The 26649-nt window shown below is 42.0% G+C and overlaps 1 protein-coding gene across 12 annotated transcripts; it reads left to right on the top strand.

Moving 5' to 3' along the window:
* Positions 1-80: 80 nt before the first annotated feature.
* On the top strand, positions 81-25500 carry LOC110470380 (protein mono-ADP-ribosyltransferase PARP12). 12 transcript variants are annotated; one of them, XM_077783230.2, is made up of 17 exons: positions 81-512; positions 3080-3212; positions 5760-6012; positions 6123-6233; positions 6617-6679; positions 6888-6956; positions 7517-7585; positions 7862-7975; positions 9220-9321; positions 12041-12164; positions 13329-13494; positions 15209-15329; positions 15857-15953; positions 16381-16459; positions 20893-21023; positions 22837-22988; positions 23567-25500. In XM_077783230.2, the coding sequence occupies exons 1-17, from the start codon at positions 232-234 to the stop codon at positions 24016-24018; spliced, it is 2517 nt and encodes an 838-aa protein (XP_077639356.1). In that variant the 5' UTR covers positions 81-231; the 3' UTR covers positions 24019-25500. The 12 variants fall into 12 exon arrangements, with proteins under 12 accessions (XP_077639356.1, XP_085425827.1, XP_077639355.1 ...); XM_077783229.2 differs by having other exon boundaries at positions 90-512; positions 16378-16459; XM_085569701.1 differs by lacking the exon at positions 7862-7975 and having other exon boundaries at positions 84-512; positions 16378-16459.
* The last annotated feature ends 1149 nt before the right edge of the window (positions 25501-26649 follow it).

Here is a 26649-nt window from a genome sequence, read left to right as displayed (position 1 = left end):
CAGTCCTTTCAATCACTTCTTGCATTAACTTCCCGCGTGACGTTCAGCCGAGAAGGCCTCCGGGCTGGGCGGATCCCTGTCCCCAGCGCCGCTGGAGCCGCACCCGTGCCTTCGGTTTCGATTCGCGCGGAGCGCGGCCGGGAGGCGGTGCCGAGTGCCCGCCCCGCTGCTCCCGCTGCCGCCGCCGCGCTCCGGGCACAGCGCGCTGGGTCCCGTCCGGGCGGAGGAGCCATGTGCGATCCGGCCGTCTTCAGCTTCCTCACCCAGACGCTGTGCGCCCATGGCGGGCGCCTGGGGCTGCGGGAGCTGCAGGAGCACATCGGGCTGCCGGCGCTGCAGCTGCAGGACACGCTGGCGGCGGCGGGCCCCCGGCGCTTCGTGCTGCTGGAGGGCGGGCAGGCGGTCCTGGCCGTGACGGACGCGCGGGTCTGCGTCCGCAAGGAGTGCGACGGCTGCGAGCGGCTGCACCTCTGCAAGCTGCACCTCATGGGCAGGTGCAACCTGGGGCCCAGGTGAGCGCGGGGCGCGGACAGCCCCCACCCCCCTCACAACCCCGCCCGTGCCCCCCTAACTCCTCACACCCCCCAAACTCCCCTCCAGCCCCCCGCATCCCACGCCGCTCCGCGATGGTGCCCCGGGAGGAGCGGGCAGTGATGCCCGAGCCGCGGGGGATCCTTGCTCCGGAAGGACTCGTGTCCTGCCCCCGCTGTGTCCGTACAAACCGACGATTTGGGCTTTTGTGTTTCTTTCCTTTTTGTTTGTGGGGTTTTCTTTCTTTCTTTCTTTCTTTGTTGTTTGTGTGTTTAAATCTGCTCTTCTCCGCACGCATCACTCAGTCCCCCTGGTTTCTGGGTGTAGTAGTTTATACCTATTTCTCGGAAGGAAAAAACAAAGTGCTGACATGCCCTCTGGTTTTGCTCTAGAGTTACGGAAGTCGAGTTCTGCTGTAAGCCATTGCTTGGCTTAGGGCCCTTTCTTTGAGAGGCGCTGTTTGATCATCCAGGTGCGTCAAGTCCCAGTTTCTGGAATATGGGATGGGCAGGCCTGGTAGCCTCTTCTAGCCACAGGTGGCCAAAGGTGGTGCCTGGTTTAAAAAACAAAAAGGAAACCAAAAGTGAAAGCAGAAGAGCAACCCAGCTTTGCCACCACAATTACTGATGGAAGAGCTTTGTAGTTTAAGCCCCCCAAGCCCCAGGTCTGGTCCTGATGCAGTGTTAAGGAAAGTGCATGATCCCACTGGATCCTTCCTCTTCTGCCCCAAAAAGATGGATCACTATGCACTAAGATCTGGATAGCATGGAGGGGGGAAAGCCATATCTCTCTCTCATCATTAGGATAACATTTTCTTGGATTTTGTTACATTACAAATAGCTCTCATTACAAAGCTCCTGCGGGGGTCACTGTTGGAAATGCCTTGATGTGTGCATACACTCATGATGGATGACTTTGTGTGAATTAAAGTTTGCAATGAGGCGCTTCCTTTCATAACAATAAACCATTCTGCCCTCTGAATAACACAAAGTATTTAAAGTCACTTTGGTATGCATTAAAAATCAATAAAGCAAAGAGAATACCTTTCATGGGAGGGAGCTTGATTAAAATAAGAGGGCAAAAATTCTGCTAGGTGGACTACATAGGTCGAGACTATTTTTTAACTGATAAGGTAAAATCTAGCCTTACTTCAGGTCTTACATCCTTTTTTGTTTAGAATCCCTGGAAAGAAAAATGTTTTGAGCAAATTACTCGGGTCTTCTGTTTTGTGGAATCATTATTTTAGTCCTGTTAATCCTGTTTCTAACTAATGTCTGACAAGTTCACTGTTATTTTCCTTTTTTCCTAAATATCTTATTAAACTCAGCTGTGTAGTTATTATTGTATTTGTAGAGTGTTTAAACCTTTGACTGGGAAATACAGACTCAAGTGATGTAGATCACTGTGTTGGTGAACTCTCAAGCTGACTCTGAAGGAACACTGGTGATGGCTCCCACCTCAGATACTCTGTAGTTTACCTACCTTCATAGCCATTAACTGAGTGCCTACAGCATCTGATTCCCTTGGAAGGTTGTTTCTCAGGACCAAAGACAGCACACTTCTGCCCTTCCTGTTGCTTACAAAGAATGTATCCAACAGGTAGCAGGGGTCAGGGGAGAAATACCTACACAAGGGTCTGTATGGAAGGATTGGGCCAGACACACCTTGAGGTAAAACTGTTATGAGGGGAGCTTCAGGAGTTAAGTAGAGGCTGAAAGAGTAAAGGGATAGACTTGAACCTGGTAAATTAACAGGTACTTTTACTGGTTGAATATATCTAATCTTAAGGCTGTATCAAATCATGTGTTGAAGAGCAGGACATGAGGAAGCTGTATTTTGCTGCATTACATTAATGCACATGCTGACTATGTATGTGTCTCCTCTCAGTTACTGATTTGCAATACCATTTCAAATAGATGTAAAAAAATCCACAGTCTCTAATTCATACTCATCAGACTTTTGGCTTTCTAAGTGGCAACACTGGCTTTGTTATTGCAGCTTAATTGCTTCCTTAATCAAAACTCATAAGTTAAACTTTCTTACCTGTTTGTTGTTGTTTTGGTTTTTTTTTTAATTAAACTTCACAGCCACTGAGGATAACAAAATGTGTTGTTTTCAGCTTCACTGTTGCTGTTGTTTTGAGCAGACTCTTGCATGTTTCTTTACTTGCCATCGCTAGGACAACAACATTTACGTTTACAAAATAAAGGTTGTTCCAACTTCTGGTATTGTTGGTGTACTCCTTTAAAATTACCTTTCCCTCCAGCTGTTTAGGCCACGTGACTTGACTTGGCTCTTCCTGGAGTCAAAGAATGCCTGGGTCTGCCTGCATTGAAGTTTAAAATGAGGACAGTTGGGTCACAGAGGAGTTCTGCTCTTTGGTCCATTCTCTGGCTAATTACAGACACCATCTAAATGTTCAGAGACTCTCACCAAGACACCTTTCTTTCACTTTGGCTTTTCCCAAGTTGCACATTATCTGAGGTTCTTCTTTAAATCAACTTGACTAAAGGAGTAAGCACTGATATTTCTGTGTATTTTCTTGCAGCTCTTGTAAGTACTCGCATGACATCATGAATGCGGAGAACAAGAAAGTTCTAAAAAAACATGATTTGTCTGGCCTCAGTGAGAATGATCTGCAAGTCCTGCTTCTCCAAAACGATCCATTCTTCCTCCCTGATGTAAGTTGTACTGATTTCTTAAGAGAAAGTTTCCGTTCATTGGGAATGGGAGAGGGCAAGAGAGAAGGTGGAGTTCTGATCTTAACGTCCAGCTGTTAAAATACAAAACAGGATTAGTCAGAATGAAGGAAGAATGGCAGTGGAAGTGTGAAACAACATAAAGCCAGATCTGTGAGAGGGCTGTGTATTTAAAATAAAAAAACTACTCTCACAGCAGTAAAACTGTTAATAAGTACCCAGTGTACACATCTGGAGAAGGCCCTGTCATCTGTGATGTGTCAGGAGCAGACCTGACCTCTGTTAGCTGGAGGTGGGCAGCAAGGCTACAGCCTGTCTTGTGTGCCAATTCTGTTATCCAAACAGGGCGGCCATAAAGCTGCTCAAAGCAAGCAAACAAAAATGTCAGCAACTTCACCAGAGGTTTACAGAAGGCAAGATAAGCAAGAGAGAGTTGAAAGATCACAATAATTGCACATACTTACATGACCAGAACCCAGTTTGTTGCTTCTTCTCTATGAGATGAAGACTAGGAAGTCAGCATGCACCCTTTTCCTTTTCCAGTCTGTGTAGGTCTGCACAGGGCTGCACACTTTTTGGTGCTTGAGGGTATAAGAGATGAAAAATGACTGCAGATACAAATATAAATAAGAGACCAAATGACTGCAGTTTCGTGCCAAATCTGGCTCTTCCAAAGTGCATGGAGTTTTTTTTGTACACTGACTTTCTACAAAGGAATCTTTGCCCAGTTTGTATGCTGCTCATTGATTTTGTTAAATTTGGTTGAACATTCCATTCTGGTTCAGCATGTGTGTATAAGGGCAATACTGTCTTCAAGATATGGCTGTTTCAAAGTCAGTTGTACCCTGTTCTGGCTACAACTGCTCCTGGTTAAGAAATTACCAAAGTACTGCCATTGTCTTTTGCAGGTTATAATCTCCACAGATCTGTTGACACAACAGTTCTATTGTTTCTTTATTCCCTGCTGTGAAAATGCTAGACTCTGACAAAATGGATTTTTTTTTTAATTATGTAGTGTTTTAAAGTATGTTTTACTGGCAGACTGAAGGAGCATGGTGGTAAGCAAGGAGAATTACTAATTGTCCCACTAGTGAGCAAATAGTAACAACTGTTCTTGGTTGGTATTACCCTAAAGTTCTTACTAGAAATTTGTTCAGCTCTCACCCCTGGCAGGTGCTTAATTACCTGTAAGTGAGCACTTTAACTCCTATCATGCAGTAAAACAGCAAAACCAAGAGAAAACTGTGATCAATGCAGGCCATCCATAAACCTGAGAGTTTGGAGGTCAGATATAAAAGCCAATTTGGCTATTTCCTGCTTAGAAATGCTGAATGGTTATGTGTGTGAAGACATGGCATGTAGGAAGCTCTCAAGAAACAAGACACTTTGGAATTCTCTGACTTGAACTGGGGTACAGAGTAAGAAAAACACAACAGCACCACAACATCAGGGGTTTTCATGCTTTCCCTCACCTCTCTGGCTCTCCAGTTTCGTTTGTTTCTTTTGGTGGGTTTTTGGTTTTGTTTCTTGGCAGGTGCAAGGGGACAGTGTGCTTTCTTCTGTTTTCATGGTTTAAGGCCAGATAAGTACCATGCAGCCACCTGCTCTCTCCCAACCTGGTGGGATGGGGAGAATTGGAAAAGAGATAAAACCTGTGGGTTGAGATAAGGATAATGAAATAATTGAAATAGAATAAAATATAATAACTCTAATGAGAAGGAGAGAGAGAAATTAATAAAACACAAGAGATAAGAGTAATTCCCAGTAGAGTTGCTCCCCACCCACTGATTGATATCCAGCCCATCATACCTGAACAGTGGTTGGTGGCTCCTGGGAAAAGGGATTTGGAGGGGACCTGTGAGAGTCCCAGTGTGATACTGGGGCTCTCTGCCAGACAGCTGTGTGTCCTCCTCAAAGAAGCTTTCTTATTACAGGCTGTTCTGGGAGCAAAACTGTTACTGTGGCTTAGTGGTCAATATGAAGGAATTTTTGGTCTGCAATTTGTTCCCTGGTCTGATTCTCTGTGTAACCTCTTTTTTAGTGACTAGAGGAATAAAAGAAGTGCATTGTTTTTTTCATATGTATTCTAATCTCAGAGCACTCTTCTTACCCTTCTATAAGCTCAAATCTTCAAGATAAGCTTTACAAATAGGAAGTGCAAATTCAGTTTCAGTTCCATGAAATGATAACTCATTTGACAGTGTACATGTTCATTATGATGTAGGGGTTTTTAAAATAGAATAACTGTAAACTAGTCTGGTGTTATGCAAGTCTTGCATCAATTTTTGGCACCCCTGAGCTTGTTGGGTGAGCTTTTCTTGGAAACCAAACGTGCACAACTTCAAAACTGAAAATGCATGAGTCAGCTTAAAATACCTGCTCCTCTAGGCAAGAAATTTGTCTAAAGAAGCTGCAGTAAACACATGACTTTTAATCACTGTTTTTCTGCTGTTAAAGCTGCATGGCTGTAGGACAAAGAAAAATTCTAATGTGCTTTTCCATTTCTTATTGTATCCTCTCCACTTTTAGACCTGCCACTTTTACAACAAAAAAGGTTATCACTGTAAGCAGCAAGACAACTGCAACAAGCTTCATGTTTGTCGACACTTTCTCCAGGGGAAATGTAAATTTCCTCAATGTGTAATATCCCATAACCTCTTGGATGACCATGCATTGAGAGTGCTGGAAACTGCAGGCATTGATGGGAAGATAGCTTCAAATTTCCAGGCTATATATAATTACAAGCATCTAGAATTCAACAGGGAACAGAAGAAGGTGTATGGTAAGTTGCAAGAAACAGTGGTCTTAATCATGATTTTGAGTTTGATAGAGGTAGAAACTGTTCTTGCCTTACCTCCCAGCTAAACCCCAACATCCTTTCGATGTTTTCAGTACGCAACTACAGAAATGATTATTGGAAGAAGCCAGCATTTCAAAGGATTAAAGAACCAAAGACAACTTCAGAAACGGTGCAATGCATGCTGGATGTGCCACCTTCAGAAGGTAAATGCCTAGATAATAGTACCAACTGTTTCCTTGTGGAATCAGCTTTTTGTATTTCTCTTCTTGCAAAATATACACATTTTTCCCCTCTCTGCTTTTATGCACTCGCAAGAATGGAGTAAGTCATGGCACAGTCATGTGGGAGGGAGAATTGCAGTTTTATTGCCTGAAGTACTGCATTGAAAACAGTATTTGAGTGGCTGGCAGTAACTCTGACTAGCTAGGGTTTGTAACTGTAATTGCACCTCTGTTGTATCAGCAACAGTGGAGTGCTAGTGGAAAATTACACATGTAATGGACATAATTCTCCACAGAAACTGGGATATTGCCAGCTAGCTGAGCTTGTGGCCCAGCAGTGCTTCTCATTCAGTCTTCTCACACAGGTTCCAGTAGCACCGTACCTGCCCAGAGCCAAGACCTGTTGCCAACAGGAGCGAGAGATAAAGGTATGGATCGTTTTCCACCTGGGCTTTAAATCTTGTCAGAGTCCAGTATTCTCTGGACAGGTTCTTTTAGATATTCCACACATGGATGGTGTAATGTTTAATATCAAATGACACATGTGATGGACATCATTCTCCACAGAGATTGGGATATTGCCAGCTAGCTGAGCTTGTGGCCCAGCAGTGCTTCTCATTCAGTCTTCTCACACAGGTTCCAGTAGCACCGTACCTGCCCAGAGCCAAGACCTGTTGCCAACAGGAGCAAGAGATAAAGATAAAGGTATGGATTGTTTTCCACCCTCCAGTCTTGAGACCAGTGGTTTTCATTGGGCTTTGATTTCACACAGCCTGACAGCTCCATTGGTAGTTGAGTGCAGCTTATGTGTGTGCCATAAAATCCATGGTACCAGATGGCCAGCGGAGCAGTGTTGGAATTTCTCCCCAAGAATTGTGCAGCACTGTGTACAGTCCTGGACACATTTTTTCCTTCCTAGCAAGATGATCGAATTGCATCTGTGCATGTAGTATCTTTCCTTGCCTTCTGTCTGTAGGGAATTAATACAGCTTTGTCAGTAGAGCTGTTGTCTCATTATACGTTCCAGTGAGTGAATAGGAACTTGTCAATCTCTTGTTCTTCTGGACAGAACGACCTGGGCTTTAAAGCTTGTTAGAGTCCAGCATTCTCTGGACAGGTTCTTTTAGATATTCCACACATGGATGATGTAATGTTTAATATCAAATGACACGTGTGATGGACATCATTCTCCACAGAGATTGGGATATTGCCAGCTAGCTGAGCTTGTGGCCCAGCAGTGCTTCTCATTCAGTCTTCTCACACAGGTTCCAGTAGCACTGTACCTGCCCAGAGCCAAGACCTGTTGCCAACAGGAGCGAGAGATAAAGATAAAGGTATGGATTATTTTCCACCCTCCAGTCTTGAGACCAGTGGTTTTCATTGGGCCTTGATTTCACACAGCCTGACAGCTCCATTGGTAGTTGAGTGCAGCTTATGTGTGTGCCGTAAAATCCATGGTACCAGATGGCCAGCGGAGCAGTGTTGGAATTTCTCCCCAAGAATTGTGCAGCACTGTGTACAGTCCTGGACACATTCTTCCTTTCCTAGGAAGGTGACAGAATTATATCTGTGACAGAATTGTACCTGTGCACCTTGTCTACTGTTTCTAGGCAATGAATATGGCTTTGTTAGTAGAGCTGTTGTCTCGATGGAGATTCCCAGTAGCACTGTACCTGCTCAGAGCCAAGACCAGTTGCCAACAGGAGTGGGAAATAAAGATAAAGGTAAGAATTCCAACCCTCCAGTCTTGAGATGAGCTTATCTAAAGAGTTGATATCACACAGATGTTGTGGCTCAGTGAGCATCACACAGCCACTTGCTCACTCCCCCCTGATCCCCAGAGGGAAAAGAAATAGTAAAGGTAAAAAAACTTGAGGGTCAAGATGGGGAAAGAAAAAAATCCCCCACGTAATAAGTGGAAGAGGAAAATCAAGCAAAAGAAGTGATACAAAGGCAGTCATTCACTGCCTCCCACATGCAGACTGATGCCTAGCCAGTTTCCAAGCAAAACGTAGCTAACCCTCCTAAAACTCCCTCTTCTCCCTTTTATTACTGAGCTTTATGTTATATGGTATAGATGTTTGGTAGGTTTGTGTCCTTTGCCCACTTGTAGCCCCTCTCAAGCTATTGTGGAGCCCCAGTTCTCTTCACTCTGGGGGCAGGGTGAAAAACTGAGGCCTTGATGTATATCACTGTTGAGCAGAAGCCGGGACATGAGTGTGTTGACAGCATTGTTTTGATCAAAAATCTAAAAAACAGCATCATACTGGTTGCTATGAAGAAAATTACATCTTATTCTACCCATGTCCAGTAAAGTGTAATTTCTGATGTAGCAAAGTGATGCAAAGTCCACTGGAAACAAAATACAAATGTTGACTTCTAGAATATCACAATTACAGAGCACAGTTCAATCACAGTAATAATGGGATTCCCATTGCAAATCTGTATAATATACTCACTGTCTCAATATATACTCACTGGGTGTCCCTAGTGAAATTGAAGCCAGCTCAAGCCAGTTGCTGTTTCCAAAAGTCTTTAGTTGGTTGGTCAGGTTTAATACCTCTGCGTGGGGCTGAGCTCTGTGTTCACTACCCCCATGCTAGTCTGGCTGACTCAGAGAGAAACATTTCTGCTTCCAGTCAGCTACCATTGCCTTTTATGCACCCTCTGGTCCCCTTGGTGTGGAGACAAAGTCAGCTTCTTTGCAAGAACCATGGTCAGTCACACCCTGTGTTGTTCTGAGCTTCCTGACATTACCCTTGCCCTTCCTCACTGAGACTCCTTCCAGTGTCAAGGTTTATTGCTCAGTCACAAAGCCCTGACTTCTGTGTTAGGCTGTATGGGAGATAGATTCTTAAAGTGCTTGACTTTGCTACTGCAGTCAAATCCTTGTTATTTCTGGGATGAAGTACCAAATGCAGGATCTTTCTCTTAAAGCAAATAAGGACTGTGATGTTCTTTTGTGTAGGTAAAAAGGACAGTTCCTCTGATGAAGCTTCAAAGGACAACAAAAGAGATAACTGTGATGAGATCTGTTTGTTCTATGTCTGGAAGTACTGCAAAAATAAGGGTAAGCTTTATGAAAAGTAATGTTGTTGAAGACTTGTCTGCAGAGGCACTCCTGCTCAGTGGCTGGGGGTAGTGGTGACAATTGTGCCTCCTCTTTCCAAGTTATTAATAAACACTGTCAGAATTACAAACATAATCAGCAAAAAAGCCAAATGGTATACTTAAACTCTTTATCCTCTGGATAATCCAGCTTATTTCAGCCCTTTTGACGGGGACAGGTTTTGGGTATGTTTCTGTGGCAAAACCCTTTAAGTGAAGTGTTACTCTTTCTGTTGCTAGAAGATCAAGTTACTGGATTTATGTTGTCATTATTGACAACTCATAAATGTATGGCACCCTTTATTCCTACTTATATACCCTATGTACATCAGATAATAGCCATATTCTCCCTCATTAAGTCATTTAAAAAGTGATCTGAGTTGTTAAAGCATCTTTAAAAACCCACAGTAGTTGTACCAGCTAAGATAAAGATAAATCTAGTCCATTGTCTTTTTGGTAATGGCCAGAACAGAGGTCTGAGCGAAGAATATAATTGTTCAGGACAACTCCCAAATACAGCCATTTAACGCCCAGATTTGGCTCTTCCTTTATTATGAGGAGGTACCATGACATTTACTTTCCCTAATCTTGTCCAGTCAGTTTCTAAAGGACTGCTACTCCTCTGACTACCTGGTCTTGACAAAAGACCCTGTGTATGTGAACAGTTTCACCTGTGTGAAACTGTAAAGGTCACACTCAAAGCAGCTTACTGTGACTACCAGATAACTAAATTCAAGTAACTGTTGGAGTGTTAGTGTGCTTTATTTGCTACATTGGACTAAGTTGTTTGATGTTTGATCCATACTTGGATGTGGAGTGTCAGTCAGAAAAAAAACATTCAGGCCTTGGCAACCACCCCATGATTTCTAAGGGACTAAGCAAAAGACAACCAAACATATCAGAGTGTTTATGGGATGGGTAGACTAGACTTTTTACAGCTGAGACACATGGTTGTGTGACACATAACATGCACTTCCTGTCTGTGGCACTGCTGTCCCAGCTGCCAGCGTTGTGTCTCAGCAAAGGGAAGGTTCTGGTCATGTGCTAGTTTTGCATCACAGAAGTGATGTTTTAGGAGAGGCTGCTGGCAATTTCCTCCGTGTCTGATAGGAAACTAATCAGTGGCTAGCTTTGGGAATTGACAATCAGTTAAACCACTGGAAAGCTACACACGCCTCTGTGAAAAACACATGTTAAAGATGAAAAAAAAACTGGGAAACTTTCTCTTTTCCCTTCTGGCTGGCAAAGAGGTAACACTGCCAGCCTGGCCCCTGTCTCAGCCGGGCTGGGCCGGGTGACCCTGCACATGGCTACCAGGCAGGGGCAGAGCAGAAGCCATCGCTGCACTGGCTGCTGAAATCCTAATCACTTCCCCAGCACGCCTCACTTGTGCCACAAGCTACTGAGCCCGGGTCACATAACCATCCACAGGCCCTGGGCAAAATATTAACTCTTCCAATACTTCAATCCTCCCTCGAGTGAGAGAACAAGACCGAAGTACAAACACATAAAGAAACAACATACAAACACCAGAGTCAAGTCAATGAAGAAGTCAAGTCCCAAACAAGAAAGATGAAGAAATGCCTTTAGTTTTAGGCTAAAATTCTCTTGCAAAACTATAGAGGAGGACTCTCTTTTTTTCCTGTAACACTTAAAAGTATGAGGAAATGAGAGTGTTCAAATTGTAGATATTGAGCAAAAACCTCCATACTAAAGTAAACAGATGTTAAAGTAGCTATAATCCTATAAGGAATTTGAACAGAAAAAGAGAGATGAGTGATAATGATCCTATACCCTAAAGAAAGAAAATATCTCTACTCCTAGAGTTAAAGATAATTTCAGGGACAGATATTAAGAACTTTTGCTTTTAAAAAACTCATCTTTAACCAGTACCCCATAACTTGACATGGCCCATAAATACAATATGAGAAAAACTTAAAGAAAATGAGAAATATTTCATGATTACAAATTTCCCCAAACAGATGCTATTCGTAGAAATCAAGAGCTACGAGAGAAGTACTTTCTTGTAGAGAAGTCTCCATAACATTAACAAGAAGGACTTTTCTCCCTAAGTAAACTAAAGAAAGACTATTCTAGAAGTAGTAAACTAACTAAAAATTTTAGGTTTTGTCTCTATATTATCAATGAGAAAAAAAAAGTTGGAAAGGGAAGAAAAGCATCCTAAAAATTGTGTTTTGATTCTTATTACTCTTTCTTTTAGTTACTATTAATAATTTTTTTATACCCTTTTAAAATTTTGAGCCTATTTTACTTTTCTCCTAACTGTATTTCACAACAAAAAATAAATACATTCTAGTAAGTGCACTAGTAATTAACCTACACTAAACCCACCACACTAATTAGTACATTAACCAAAAACATCTCAAATTAGTGAACCAAAACCACTACAGGCGTCTTTCAAATATATTTGGCAGTGTGTGTGTGTATATATATATATATATATATATATATATAAGTACACATATACGTTGCTTTTCTTAATAAGACTGCAGAAACACACTCCATTTCTGTTTTCAGCACTCTGTCCTCATTACTTACACCAAAGCCCAGGAGAAAAAGCCTCAAAGTATAAAAGATACTGGTTTTATTTTGGTTTTTTCTTGTCTTGCTCTCTTTGTTAATGACTGCAGAATTCTTGACTATGTCTGATTTCATTACAGATAAATGTGAATCTGTTCATTACCATTTGCCATATAAATGGGAGATACATGATGGGTTGAACTGGCGTGAACTTCCCATGATGGAGGAAATTGAAAAGGCCTATTGTGACCCAAAGAACAGCAGGTGTAGTAATGCTGGGCTCCTCACTTGGAGTATTGTGATTGAGCCTGTGTAGGAAAAGTTGTGCTTTTTTCCTAAAGATGTCTGACTTCTCAGCTTCTGTTTACTGAGCCTCGTAGAAGTTGGCAGGATGTAAAAATAAGAATTTTTCCTTTTAAAAAAGCAAAGAATGCTTGCATGAAAATCCCACTCCAGTTTTGTCTTCGAAAAATAACAAAACTATATCTTGCATGAAAAATTCTGTACAAGGTAAAAAAAACAGTGTTTAAAATACTAGCATTTCAGATCATTAATCAGTTTTTTACAGTAATGAAGTTGGGCCTTTTGACAACATTTCAGAGCTGGTTCTTCTCTATAACTTTCTTTTCTACTACAGCTAGTATCTGTAATAACAATAATAGTAATCTATTACATACCTGGAGACATTTTATGAAATGTCCTTCGTGTAAGCAGCCCATCTGTTTTTTCTTCTTCTTCTTAATTTCCATTTCAAGAGATTTTCCTTTTAACTCCTTTCTGAAAAGTCCCACTCAAAGCTACCTGGATTCATAGGGCACCCCAAGTCTGTCTTCACAAAATGGTATTCTAGTTTTGGCCCATGTCTCTGAAGGCACCAGATGACTTTGATAGGCAAGATTCTGGAGATCACAAGCAATATTCCCAAGAGAAGGCTGCCATCAAAGTCTTCCTGCCTGGGAGTTTGCTTTTAAAGCCTTGCAGGAGTAAGAGCCCAGGTGGCTTCAGCAATGAATGCAATTTGCAGACCCCACAGCTGTGTTTGCTGTGATTGCATCCTTTGTAACCACAGAAAATAACAAAGTTGATAGGTTGCAGGTGTTTGCTGGCAGATTCAGTCACACACTTGTCACATTCTGCCTTTGTACTGAGAAAGACTGTAACCACACCTTTTTCCACACTGTACTTGGAGCCTTGCCTGCAAAGCTGGCAGTGCCACATGTCATTGAGGTGTCTCACAGGCCAGAGGTCACTACTGAAGCTTGGCAATGGCTTTCAGAGCTGCCATGTGCTGTAGGAAATAAATACTCCTATTTCAGCTCTAATTAAGTTTGGTTACTTTATATTAAAGAAAATGGCACCAGCTTAAACCAGGGATGAGAGGGTAAAATATGACTGCTAACTATAATAAACCTGAATTTGTCCTTACAGCTTGCCAAGTAGGAACATTAATTTCCAGACAATGACCTGCTCTTCTTCTTTGGTTCGACGCCTCTCTACACCATCATCAGTCCTAAAACCCACATTCCTACTGACCACAGAGTGGATTTGGTACTGGAAGAATAACCAAGACAAGTGGATTGAATATGGAGAACAGGTGATTCCACATCCTGTGCTTTGAGTCACTTCTGCAGGAATATGTGGAGTCTCTCTACATAATTTGCCCCTTCTCAACAGGATTCATTAGTTGAGTCCTTGTGCTTGAATTTTACAGCATTGGGTAAGGCAGTGAAGCTACATCTGTTCATAACAGATGTGATAAAATGCTGACAGGCTGGAGGAAAGAGAGCTCCCTTTTGAAGTTGTCCACGGCTCCTACAGATATTTAACATATAGACACTTCTCTTAAGATATATGGGAAGAAGTTGCCTCTTTTCTAAGCATTGCCCTGCTTCCTTGGACATGCAAGGATTGCTGTGCTCTGTCACATCAAATGCAGTCTTTTTCCATGTATGTCCAAGTCCTCTGATGAGAAAGTGATCTATCTTAAAAATGCAGGAAAAGAAATAAGTATAGAATCTCACCTTCCCCCAAGACAGATGAGTTTTTCCTATATGGTTCACAGTACAGCAGCACAAATATTAGAACACAAAGGTGATCCATGGACTTGGAAAAGTACACAGAGAAAGGTGTTGGATAGAGTACAGTTTAAAAGACTCAGAGTAACCTCAAGAGTACTCAACCTCAAAGAATCAGCCAGATCCAGGAGAGATCACAGCTGTCCAGCTGCTCTTTAGCAGGCAGAGCTTGCAAGGAGCTCACTCAGGCTTTCCTATCTGTGGAATGAAGTGGTTGGCTCATAGTTAAATCACAAGCAAAGTGCAACTTTTTTTTTCCAAGGCAAATTAGTCTTGGAAGAACCACCTGCTATTCATACATTAATCACATAATCACTGATTAGTTTCCAAGCTCACATACATCAATGCTCGCCATGTCACCCTGTTCCTTTGTGGGTTTTCAGATAGCAGGCTGGAACTAGAAAAGTTCTTGGCCTAGGCCTTTGCTTCCTTTGGAGCCTGAACCAAAGTAACTCTGGTTTGGTAAGGAGTTGAGTGTACCCATTACAGCCTGTTGCAGCTCTTGCCCCCTCCCCTGCAGTGGAACTGGGCAGAGAGTGAGAAAACAGATGGGATGAGATAAAGACTAAAAGATAAAGCAACAGTGTGTGCACAAGCAAGGCAAAACAAGGCATTCATTCCCCTCTTCCCTTGGACAGGCAGGTGCTCAGCCATCCCAGGGAAGCTGGGCTCCATCACATCTTGGGAGAGTGTTCTCTTGGGAAGACAAACTCTATCACTCCAAATATCCCCTCCCTCTCCTCCCCCCTGCTTTGTATACAGGAGTGACAGCTTAGGTCCGGGATGTCCCTGTGCCAGTTGGGGGCAGCTCTCCTGGATGTGCATCCTCCTGGATGTGTATCCCCCCCAGGCCTGTCACTGGTGAGGTGGGAGAAAAGCAGAAAAGGCCTTGGCTCTGTGCATGACTAAACTAAATAATCACTAAGACATCCCTGTGTTATCAGCCCTGATCCAGCACAAATCAAAAACACAGTCACTACCAGCTACTGGGAGGAAATTTAACTCTACCCCAGCCAGAACCAGCACAACTTTTTGCAGGAATTTATATTTACTAATTATATATTCGTGTTTATGTTACAAATATTCAGTACTGAGGCCACCATAGTTCTGGGTAGATTCCTTGTCATCCTACACTTGGTCTCTTCTTTCCCTCTACCCCAGATAGTTATCCAGGGTTTAGTCCTGACGTGATACTTCTCATTCTCTTTATTTTTTTCTATTCTCTCCACAAAGGAAGAAGGGAACAGCACGACCTCACCATCTTCTGCTGTTATTGAGAATTTGTATCAAGCAGATCCAGGTGTCACTGTAGCTTTCCAGGCTGGCCAACATCAGTATGAACTCAATTTTAAAGGTAGTAATTTTAAAGGTTCTCATCTACAACTATGCAGTGCTTTATAGACGATTTCAAAGTCTCACAGTTTTCAGAAAGTATGATTTTCTTTCCTGACACCACCAGTTTCACTTACTGCAAGTGAGGTAGTGATGGCTCAGAGTAAATTCCTTACAAAAGTAATCTTCCCCCATTATTACTTGACACTCTGAAGACTCACATCTGAGGAGAAATATAAAGGTTCATAGTCTTCACATAAAGTCATAGTAAACTTTAAGGAAAGTAAGTTAACACTGTGGATGGCAAAAAATACAAGTTAGGCATCTTTACGCTGCTATAACAATGTTTCAAGAGCATGAGTGGCTTGAGGAAGCAGGCAGGATAGGCACAGGTTCAATCACAGAGTTACAGGAAGCTTATACAGCCTATCCCCAGCAGGTAGAATTGATAGTGACTATGCAGTTTTCATTAAAGAATGACTAATGAGGACAGGATGACCCTGTCTTGTAGACTTACTGACTTCTTTTTTGTTCTTTTTTCTCCTCAAGAAATGACTCAGACAAATACTAGTTTTAAAACTCAAAGACAGGTTTGCAGGCGACCAAAATTTGTGTCTTCTGAAGATGTACAGAAGATAAAGACAGGGTAAGTGCTCTTTAGGTTGTTTTTTCAGTAATCACAAAGCAAAATGGGTCCCAGTGTTGGCAGTAGTTGTACAAAGAATGATGAACTGCCTTCTCTTCAGACATTGCTGCTGGAGAAAACCTATCCATGGACTGCAAAACAAGTTGTATCACAAACTGCAGTCTTGGTGCCTCACCTGCTGCCTGGGATACGTGTTACTCCAGCTACAGCTGTTAATTAAAAAAGCAATGCAAGATTTTTGCATTGTGATGGTTGAGTGCCAGCATGCAGAGCCCAGCCTACATACTGAGGCTATTTCCCAGTTTCTTTGTGGTTTATTTTGTTAATTTTTAAATACAGGAATTGGCCAGAGGGGATGCTCCAAATCTGAGTGTTTGGAGCAGTACTAGAATTACTAACACTTCATTTTCTGTCTGTTTGCAAGCAGCCAAAGGGATTCTTCTATTCCAAATCAGACCTGTCCTAGTCACTGGGATGCATCTGCACTGCCTGACTTGGGATACAAGGTATCTTTTTTTTCCCCCTTGTAATTCTGATGGAAAGACACAGTTCAGAGCTTAACTGAATCAACTGTAACTGTATGGATGCTAAAAAGAGACAGGAATAATTTCTTGGGTGGGCGTGCTAAAGATCTAGGTGATCTCTCAAGGGCTCATGAAACAGGTGCCAAATTGCCTTGAACTTAACTGCATTTTAGTCATTTATCTACATACCAAAAACTCATCAAACCAAAAACTGAAAACTCCAAACAAAAACAAACCCAAAACTCACCAAGTTCAAGACAGGAAGAGCAAATATGGATTGGAGATCCAGGAAAGGAAATCTCTGTATCCTCCAGTACTGTCACATACATCATGGATCTGAGCACAGACCTTTGACTGAAGAAATGGCAGAAATGAAGATCTACAACCATAAAATAAAAAAAAAAAACATTGCAGTGATGTCTTCCACAAAACAAACACATTCCTTGTCAGCCCAAAGTCTATGTTCTTATTTGGTTTACCAAGACCAAAATGCGTGGGTATTTTTTGGATTACTAGGTCCTTCCTGCAGACCTGGAAGAGCAGCACAGTTTGTGGAAGTACTATAGGACTCTAGAAAAAAAGGCTTTTTCATGTTACACATGCCCTTTGTGTAGTGGTTTTGACCCTGCTTAAGGAGAGGTTTTCCTTCTTGACTGTGTCACAGAATCTGACAGCATCTGTGTGATGCTGACCAGGTTGTGTTGGCACAGATACCCTGGGGGATGAGGAACATCAGTGTGTGGCTGTGTGTCAGTGCCAAGGGTGGAGTAAAGCACTTCACTTAAAAGAGAGAAGGAGCACTATGTTGATATAAAATCGCTGTTTAACAAAATTTGATAGTGAAGGAGACACTGATTTAATGAGATTTGATGGCAAAGTGCACTTGATTATTTCCTGCATAGAGGACAGGGTCAGACAAAACTGCTGCAGACTCAACTGCCTGTTGAGTCATGACTTTCATAAAGAACAGATGAGATAATAATGAGAGTGTGGGGGAATTTGGCAGGCAGCCCATTTGAAGATTTGCCTGTGATATTTGGAGCCCACTGGAAGTAACAAAGGAATATGCTCTTCCCTTGGCTTATCAGCATCTTAACTAACAAGCATAAATTTTTCCAAAGAATGCCAGAAAGACAGGTAGCTCTGTTCTTTTCAGGTCTCTTGAGCTGTTGTATGTACTTAATTGCTTCCCATACTTGCTCTGAAAACTTGTCTGAATTTTAGTTGAGTACATTTGTTGGAGTGTTTCTGGAGTCACTGGAGTGAATGTGGGAGGCTTTGGAATGCACTGCACAGATCCATAGTACCTTTTGGTTGTACATGTGGGGATGTGTGAGTAGAAGGAGCTCAGTTGGCACCTAAGAAAATATCTCTTAACTTGTGAGTGCCTTTTACAGGAAAGGAATAGTGACAATGCCCATCATACTTGTTGGCACTAAAAGTGAAAGCCTGGGCTAGATTAAATTTTTATGTGGGACACTAAGCTTGTTTTTTTGCAGTAGGTAATACTGGGAGTGGCTGGGATTCTGCATGCTTGTCGTGACCATTTTCAGAGCTGACAGCTACAACTTGATGAACTGCCTTCTCTTCAGACATTGACAAATAATCCTGGCAAAATCTCCTGTGCTGGAAGTGATCCATTTTAAAAAGGAACCTGTGAGATAGGCAGAAAGTCATCTTGGCTTAAAATGAGAAACTGTTTTGGTAACATTGCTTATTTTTCGAGTATTGCATGTCTTAATCTGTAAGTCATTGAGAACAGTTCTGTAGAAGTGTATAAAATGCACAATGGAAATTGGTAACACTGATTGGAAAGTTGGTGCGAATTTCTCCTGTCTTTGTTTTAACAAAACAGAATTTTAGTAGTTGTTAAGTGTTTTAAAGGAAAAAAAAAAAAGAATTTATTATAGTCTGAAACTTCTTGTTGAGTTTAAAATTGTCCCTTTAATGTACAACTGAGAAAAGCGTGCAGTGGATGTGTGGTTTCCTGTCAATCTTTGTGTGGCTGATGTCCCGCTGAATCCTGGCCACACACAGCCCGAGGATTGCTGCACTGTACCAGGCACAGGATGCAATGTGAAGACTGTCTGTGCATTTTGTAGATGTCAGTTCTGGTGGGGTGACTGCCACCAATACCAACCCTGCTCCTGCCAACACCCCAGTGAAGCAGAACTCAGGGTGTGAGCCACAGAGTACTGCTCTTGTGCAGTCAAACACTGATGGGAATTGCTGCCAGAGCAGTGATTCCTTCTCTGCCTTAGGAACTCTGCTTCTTGATAACAGGGTAGCAAATACTTACACTCAGTGGGATTTCCTTTTCAGGCCTGAAGGTGAAAAATGCTGAAGAAGTTGTGTAGTTATGCTGTATCAGCCTTTGAAAGCAATGTTATGCTGTGATCCTTTATTAGCATTAGAAGCATCCTTGGGGAAATAAGGAAAAACCCACAAGTTTTCATGGACAGAAGAACAACTTTGTTGTCAGGAGGCCATCATATGATATATGATACATATAATCACAGTAGTACATTTGTAGTTTAAGTGAGAATTGTTCATGTATAAATAAATTTGCAGATGACACCAAGTTTTGAACACGGTAGGTGACATACCTGAAGGACAGGGCCATCCAAAAAGATATGGACAAACTCAGGGTGTGGTCCATGGGAATCCTATGAGGTTCAACATGTACTGGTGCTGCATCTGAGCCAGGACAACCCCTGGGGTCAGTTCAAGCTAGAGATAAGCAGATGGAGCAGCCCTGGGAGAAGGACTTGGGGGTGCTGGTGGTGATAGCTGGACATGCCCTGCCCCTGAATCCCCTTTGTGCTGAGATGATAATTTACAAGGGCCTTAAATGACAAGATTAGGGGGGATGGCTTTGGTTTAGACTGGGTATTAGGAAGAAATTCTTCCCTGTGAGGCTGGGGAGGCCCTGGCACAGTGGCTGTGCCCTGTGGCTGCCCCATCAAAGTGTGCAAGGCCAAGTTGAATGGGGCTTGGAGCAACCTGGCATAGTGGAAGCTGTCCCTGCTTGTGGCAGGGCGTGGCACTGGATGGGCTTTTAAGGTCCCTTCCAACCCAAACCATTCTGTGATTTGAAATAAAATATGAAGTACTGAAATACAGTGACATGATTTTCATCGTGTAGGTAATGGTGAGCAACTTGAGCTGTTGTGCCACAAACTGTGCAGACAATCAGTACAGCACGTGTTGTGCTGTAAGCTTTGGAAAATGCTCCTGTATTGAGACATGGGAAATTTCACTCAACATTTTAAAGGCTTTTTAATAAATTCAAAGAAATAGTTCTTTCTTGTAGCTGATTTTATTCTTAATCTTTAGAACACTTCCCTGCGAGAGGTCTCCTCATTAATAAGTACTTAAATGTATCTATGAAACACAAGTTTTATTCTGCTTTATTTTCTCTCTAAGCTTAGCCTCCTAAAACAGGGAATTTTTGCCTGGTAGGATAAGATGATAGTTAGGATAAGTTGTTACCTTTTAGGATGGTCACAGCTTTCCTGCTTAAAACACTTTGGAATGTCGGATGTTTGTAATCTTGAGTCCACACTTCGCTTAAGTGGAAAGTATTACCAGGTGACATCAGCCTGCCAGCATCACATATTTGCAGTTTACGGAGATAAATGTTGATTCTAGAAGATAAAAGACATGAGTTACTTTGGAGAAAAAATGGAAAATTCATGCATGACATAAAGAAGCAGAAGAGCTCAAGTAATGTTTTAATTATGTTTTGCATTAAATTATCTTGGGGAAAAATGAGCATTTCTTAATGGCTTTTTAAATGCAAAATGTATAGTTAAATAAAAGGATAATGGCTAAATGGACTTTGTTTTCTTTGGGAAAGGACATACATTTGTTTAAGCAGGTATCTGGTGTCACACTTATTTAGAAATGTGAAGGTCTTTTCAGAAGTCTGTATTAAAGTGAAGCATTCAAAGTTCTAACTTTGAAAAGGTAAGGTACTACAATGCCAGGAGGGTATTTATGTTTTGTTTGTTTCATCTTTAATAGCTGAAGCTCCCATAAATGTCTAGTTACAAATGATGCTGTTATCTAAGATCTTTTGTTCTTAATCACCTTTAGATATAAAACTGACACTCTCTGAAATAATCTGTCAAGTTTTCTTTTTGCAATTTCTGTTCCATTGAGATGTAAATTTGCAAGTGTCTTCGAGATGATAAACCTTTCAGCATTCTTCCTGAAGAGAGTTGAGGTATCCTTGCAAAGCAGGATTTATTTGGTATTTGGTTATTCACATAATCATGATCTAAAGCATTTAATTACCTTCCGTAAGCATAGTTTGGGGACTTCTGAAAGTGTATCTGCTGGAATTAGGCTTCTTCATGTTCCAAGCTCACTGCAGTCTCATGCCTTTTTTTGCTTTGGTTTGTATTTTGTAGGCAGTGGTGATCAGGAATGCGACCTCTGAATACAACGAAATAAAGCAGCTGTTTCATCAGACTATGAAAAATTACAGTATCCTTAAAATACAGAGGATTCAGAATCCATCCCTCTGGAAGGTGTTTCAGTGGTTAGTACTTGTTTCCCTATCCTTATGAGAAGCCAGTCTCCAAGAACAAGATGTCCTGTATGTGCTTTCTAGGAAAAAAAGGAGGTTGCCACCCATCCCTTAACATGACTGGTATTTTGTTACTAGCAATTTCAGGAGTGAGATTGCTGTCTGAGGCCTTCCACAGAATGCCATACTCTGCTGGGGATGTTCCCTTTGCATGGCTCCTTGGAAGAGAGGGAGAGGAGCTTGGAGAGAAAGACATCCATCATGCAAAACTGGGATGAGGATACCCACAGGGATGTGGAACAGTGATTGTCTCGGGGTGGAGCAGTAACTGCCTGCTGCACACATGCTCTGTCTGTTACAAACCTTTGTCCCTTACAGTATACAAAATACTAAAAAGAGTAAAGGCTGCTTGGGCCTTTTTGTTCCAGTCAGATTTTGCTGAACCAAGTCAGTATTCACTGAGGAAGAATCCTTGTGTTTTAACTTGATGATCTCTGAGTTCCAGAGCTTTCTGGTCTTCAACATCTCCATCAGTGATACTGAACTGTAGGTACTTAGGCCAAGCAAGATACCAGCAGATTAGAGCTGGGGTTGAACCATGTTCAAGTTAGTTTGATGTAAGATTAAGCTGTTGCTAACTTAGAACAGTTGTCTAGTTCAAAACAAGACTGTATGGAATGGTAGTGGAGTAGAAAAATACTGCTCAAATAAATGCTTTCACCTGCAAAATGATGGAACCCAGAAAGTTATCAGCTACTGATTCATAAAACCTTTTAATCTAGCAGAACATAAGAGACTTCAAAACATGTAATAGTGCATATTTTTTATCGTGCTCCAATGAGGTCATTAAGCTAAGCAGGCAGAGTTTAACACTGCCAAGTCCAGAGCATGACGGAGTAATTTGGGTTGGAAGATACCTTAAAGCTCATCCAATCTGCCATGACAGGGACATCTTCCACTATTCTTGGAGGTTGCTCCAAGGCCTATCTAACCTGGCCTGGAACGCATTGAGGGATGGGGCAGCCACAGCTTCTCTGGGCACCCTGTGCCAGGGCCTCACCACCCTCACAGTAAGTTCTCAATGAACAAGTTTCAGTCCATTGCTCTTAACTTTTCATTTACTAATTTACAAGTTGGAAGGATTTTCCCTTCCCCTGGCTCTGCTTAATTTCTGGCTGATGACTCCCTGAAGAATATTACTGCCTTGTCCACTTCTGAAAAACTGAGAGGTGTCTGGATGCTGTGGAATAATGATGGGAAATATGAGTTGAGCCTTTTGTTGTAATTTCTGTTTTGATCCTGTTCATAGTTCAATGTGACTGGCCTCAATCAGTGAGGTGAGCAGTGGGCAAAGCAGGCTGGGTTCATGTCCTGGCCCCATCTCCTCAACAGCACTGACTTCTCTCAGGGGCCAGAGCTGGGGCTGTGGCAGAGAGAGCAAGCTGCCTCCAGCTTCGAGCCACTGTGGAAGCACAGAGCTTCTGTGGTTAATGGTGCCTCCACTCCAGTGAGAGCTTGAGTGGGAAGGGACTTCAAAGCACAACCAAATAGGGCCCTACAGAGGAGCAACAGTGTCAAATGCCTAAATTCCCTGAGTAAAGCCAGAATTATTTAGAATTGCTAAGCAGTGGTGTCAGTACAGTGCTCATCTCATACTTGTTCATCATGCTGCTAGTGTGCTTCATCTGAGAGGTGAGAGAGTAGACTGGAAACCATCCAGCTGAGATTTACATGGATGTTACATAGTTGTTCAAATTGTTTAAAAAAAATACTTTTTCCCCTTTTTTTCTATGGCTCACATTCTCCTCCACTTAATTTTTATCAGGCAGAAAGAGAAGATGAAAAGGGAAAAAGGAGGAAAGGAAGTTCAGGAAAAACGCCTGTTCCACGGAACTGATGTCACCTCCATGGAAACGATCTGCAAACTGAACTTTGACTGGAGAATTTGTGGAAGCAATGGAACTAACTATGGGAAGGGTATGTAGAAAGTGAGATGTCTGCTGAGACTCCTCTGATAGTGGAGCAGTCAAAGGTTCTGAAGTCTTTAACTATAGAAGGAAAAAAAAAGATAATAATTAGTATTACGCTCCTTCTGAAGAGGGCCAGGATTTGCTTTGGGTTGGGAGTAAGTCTTCTCACAAGGTATCAAGAGCATTAGTGCATGGATTTGCTGTAGGTGGCATTTTCTGATGTCTGAAGTCATAATTTGAACTTATAAATCAATTTGTGTGGCAGGGAGCAGAGGAGTATGTATGCCGTCAGTGTGATCATGGAAGGCCCTCATGTTTTCTTGTCTGTCCCTCTCATCACAACACACACACCTTGGTATAAGACCAATAAGCACACTACTGCTTATTGGTACAGCTTTTAAAAAATTACTCCTGAAATAGCAGATAGTGCAATCCCTTCTCTTGCAAAAATTTCGGTGTAAAAAAATTGAGTAAGAAAAGTCCTGAAAATTGAGTCAGATATCTCCTGAAAGCCCAAGGCATGCTCAGATTTTGCTGTCACTGTATAGATTTTCCTCACAACCATGTTTCCATCTTGTTTTCTAGGAAGTTACTTTGCTAGAGATGCTTGCTATTCCCATGCCTACTGTCAGGCTACGCTGCAGGGACACTTCATGTTCGTGGCTCGTGTTCTGGTTGGAGACTACGTTAAAGGCAAAGCCACCTATGTCCGTCCCCCAGTGAAGTGTGCTGACAAGCTGTGGTTATATGACAGCTGTGTGGATGATGAGTTAAATCCTTCTGTTTTTGTTGTCTTTGAAAAACACCAGATTTACCCAGAGTACATAATAGAGTATAAAGAGGAGAGAACAAGAGAGCAGAAAGTGGCGGGAATAGGAGAGCAGAAAGAGACCGGAATAATAGAGCAGAAAGTGGCAGGAATAGGAGAGCAGAAAGAGACCAGAATAATAGAGCAGAAAGTGGCAGGAATAAGAGAGCAGAAAGATACAGGAATAAGAGTGTCTAGAGAGGAGGGAAAAAAATGCATTATATCTTAGTGGAACGTACCAGTTTGTGTCCCTCATCTTGTTTTTCATATTGAACGTGTTCTTCTACTTGGTGACTTCTTTTTAATACATTTCTTCGGAATGTTAATCCAATTTTTGCATTGAGGAGGGCTGGCAAACTAGATGTTACAGTTGTTGTGACTGCCTTACCTTCTTCTCTTCCTCTCTTAAATGAAGTACAGACATTTCGATAACCATAGCAGAAAAATCAGAATTGTGGGATGGGAAATTGAACTTTATGACTGCTGTGGGCAAATAATTGTAAATGCATCGTCTAAAAAAAATAGAGAGGACTTCTCTTCACAAACAGTTAAAAGAAAAATTAACAGTACAGTAGTTTTAAAGGAAACTTTCAGGTTTTTAGTGGCCGGAGATTCTTTTCAGTGCAGAATTCATCTGTTCTTAATCCTCTCATCTGTCATTATTATAAACAATACAGTGTAGGTAATGACGACTTGAGTTTGTTTTCAAAGCACTGCTTGTTAATGCTGGTACATGTTTTAAGTTAAAATGATAAACAGAAAAAGAAAAAGCATATTTTAAATCCATGTTGTTAGTTCTCGAGAATTTTCATCTGTACAATGGCAGATGGATCAGAAAGCTGTTGGATCAGATTCTTTGTGGAAATGTAGCTTGCTGTAACCTATACAGTAGCTTGCAGTAGCTTATTGTAACTACACAAAAGCAGAGCTCAACATGAAGCTGTGAAAGCCACCACATATGAATAAGCAGATACTAAAATGTGGTGGTTTGGCTTCAACTAATGGCTGTAAGTACACAAAGACTGTGTCCCAACAAGTCAGGCTTTTCAGTGGATGTGGCCACTTAGCACAACAGGACATGAGAAACTTCTTAAGGATCATAGAGATGTTGTGTTTGTGCAATAATTTTCGTTTTTCCAGATTAGAATGGGACCAAAAGAGACCAGTTAGGTTCTCTTGAGGCCAGTGGTAGAACTGCTGTCATAAGGCACCATCCGCATGTTCTGCTGCCCACTTGCGAGGGGCAGGATGCTGACAAGTGAGGATCCTCTTTTTGTTTTGGGGGGTGATCCTGGGTCAGAAACCTGTGCAGTTTCTACTGGATGTTAGCAAGGAGTCTCTAAGTGGATCAAACTAAGGCCCTCGGTACAAAATGCCATATTCAGGCAGTTTAGATGTTCAGAGGGAAACCAGGAGTGAGGACAGAGAAGCAGTAATTTTTACCTTCAGTTAAGCTTTACAGAAACACCAGTAGCCTCGATGGTTTTTGCATCTGTGATAGAAATCTGTCAACCACTCAAAGATAACAAGTTCTTCCCAAGAGGAATGTAAAAGATAAATCCAGAAAATCTTACTAAAATGACTTAGAACTAAATGAAAACATGCGGGGAAGATTTTAATCCTGTTTTAAGACCTCTCTTTTCTTGTTTGCTTGTATAATTCCTGAATTACTGAGCTTGCTGTATTTGCAAATAAAACCTGTTTTCAGGCATTTTCAGTGTGCATTCTGTCTTTACATAAACATAGCAAGACTAAATATGCTGAGTGAACCAGCCCCTTCCTACATTCCCTGTCTTCCTTCAGTGTTTCTAAACTGGGGAACTGCACATGTGGATTCCCATTGTAGGGTAGATGCTTAGCTAATTACTAAGGAGAGAATATTTCTATAAATTAACTTCCTAGCTAGGAGATTTTTAACATTAAAGTGGTGGAGTAGTTTGGTTAGATTTCATGTAACTAAACAGCTACTCTGAGCAGTTAATGAAGTCCTAAGAAAAGGTGAAAGAATTAAGTGAGGTAGTGGAAGAACTGTTGGTATTAAATCTCAAAGTAGTGAGATATTGAGAGGTTCTAAGGATGTACTTCTTTAATATGCAGATGAGTAACTTCTAAAGACTCTAGATCAGGCACCTGTAGGAAGCCCCAAGCCTGTGAGGCACAAGGCAGGCCTGTATGGGGAGGGTGCCAGCGAGATGCTGACAGTTTAGGATCAGTCCAGATCACCACACACAGAGGGTAAAGACACAGCAATACAAGAACTGCAGAGCTGTTCTATGGTCCAACCCACCTTGCAGTGGGGATGCAGCTTCCTGATACACAAGGCTTTGGCTTTTCCATCAGAGGGCTGGACTGGGAGTGAGAGGTGCAGTCTGGACAACTGAGCTGAAGGGGAAGGAAGCTGGAAAATACATACTCTGAAAGCAAGAGAATGAGAAAGAAACAACGGTTCTCCCACCTCGTGGCACCTCAGCCTCTTCCTAACTGGCACCAAGGAAAACCCCTGGGAGGCTGTGGCACACTTGAGCTGTGACCTGCTGCTCTTCACTGCTGGAGGCTTCTGGCCACTGTGGTGGAAACAAAGTGGCCAGAACTGTTACACATCTATGAAATTAGGCTGAATAACAGATTTAAAAGCTTCACACATGCAAAGAAGTCATGTACTTACTTGCTCAACCAATTTAAGGCAAAGCAGACAAAATTGTCAGTCGTGCTATCAAAAGTAGAGCTGTCATTGATTCCATTGATTACACCCTGCATAGCCAGGCAGAGCTTTCTCCAGCTTTTGTTCCCTTATACAGTTTGTTACATTCCTCCAGTAAAACATTACCTGTCTAAAGTCATTGCTTGAAGTGCACTCATT

The sequence above is a fragment of the Lonchura striata genome, chromosome 1A (assembly GCF_050655825.1).
Source record: "Lonchura striata isolate lonStrDom1 chromosome 1A, ASM5065582v1, whole genome shotgun sequence".
In the NCBI taxonomy this organism is placed as follows: Eukaryota; Metazoa; Chordata; class Aves; order Passeriformes; family Estrildidae; genus Lonchura; species Lonchura striata.
The sequence above is the reverse complement of the archived record's forward strand: the minus strand, read 5'-3'. Positions and strand labels throughout refer to the sequence as shown.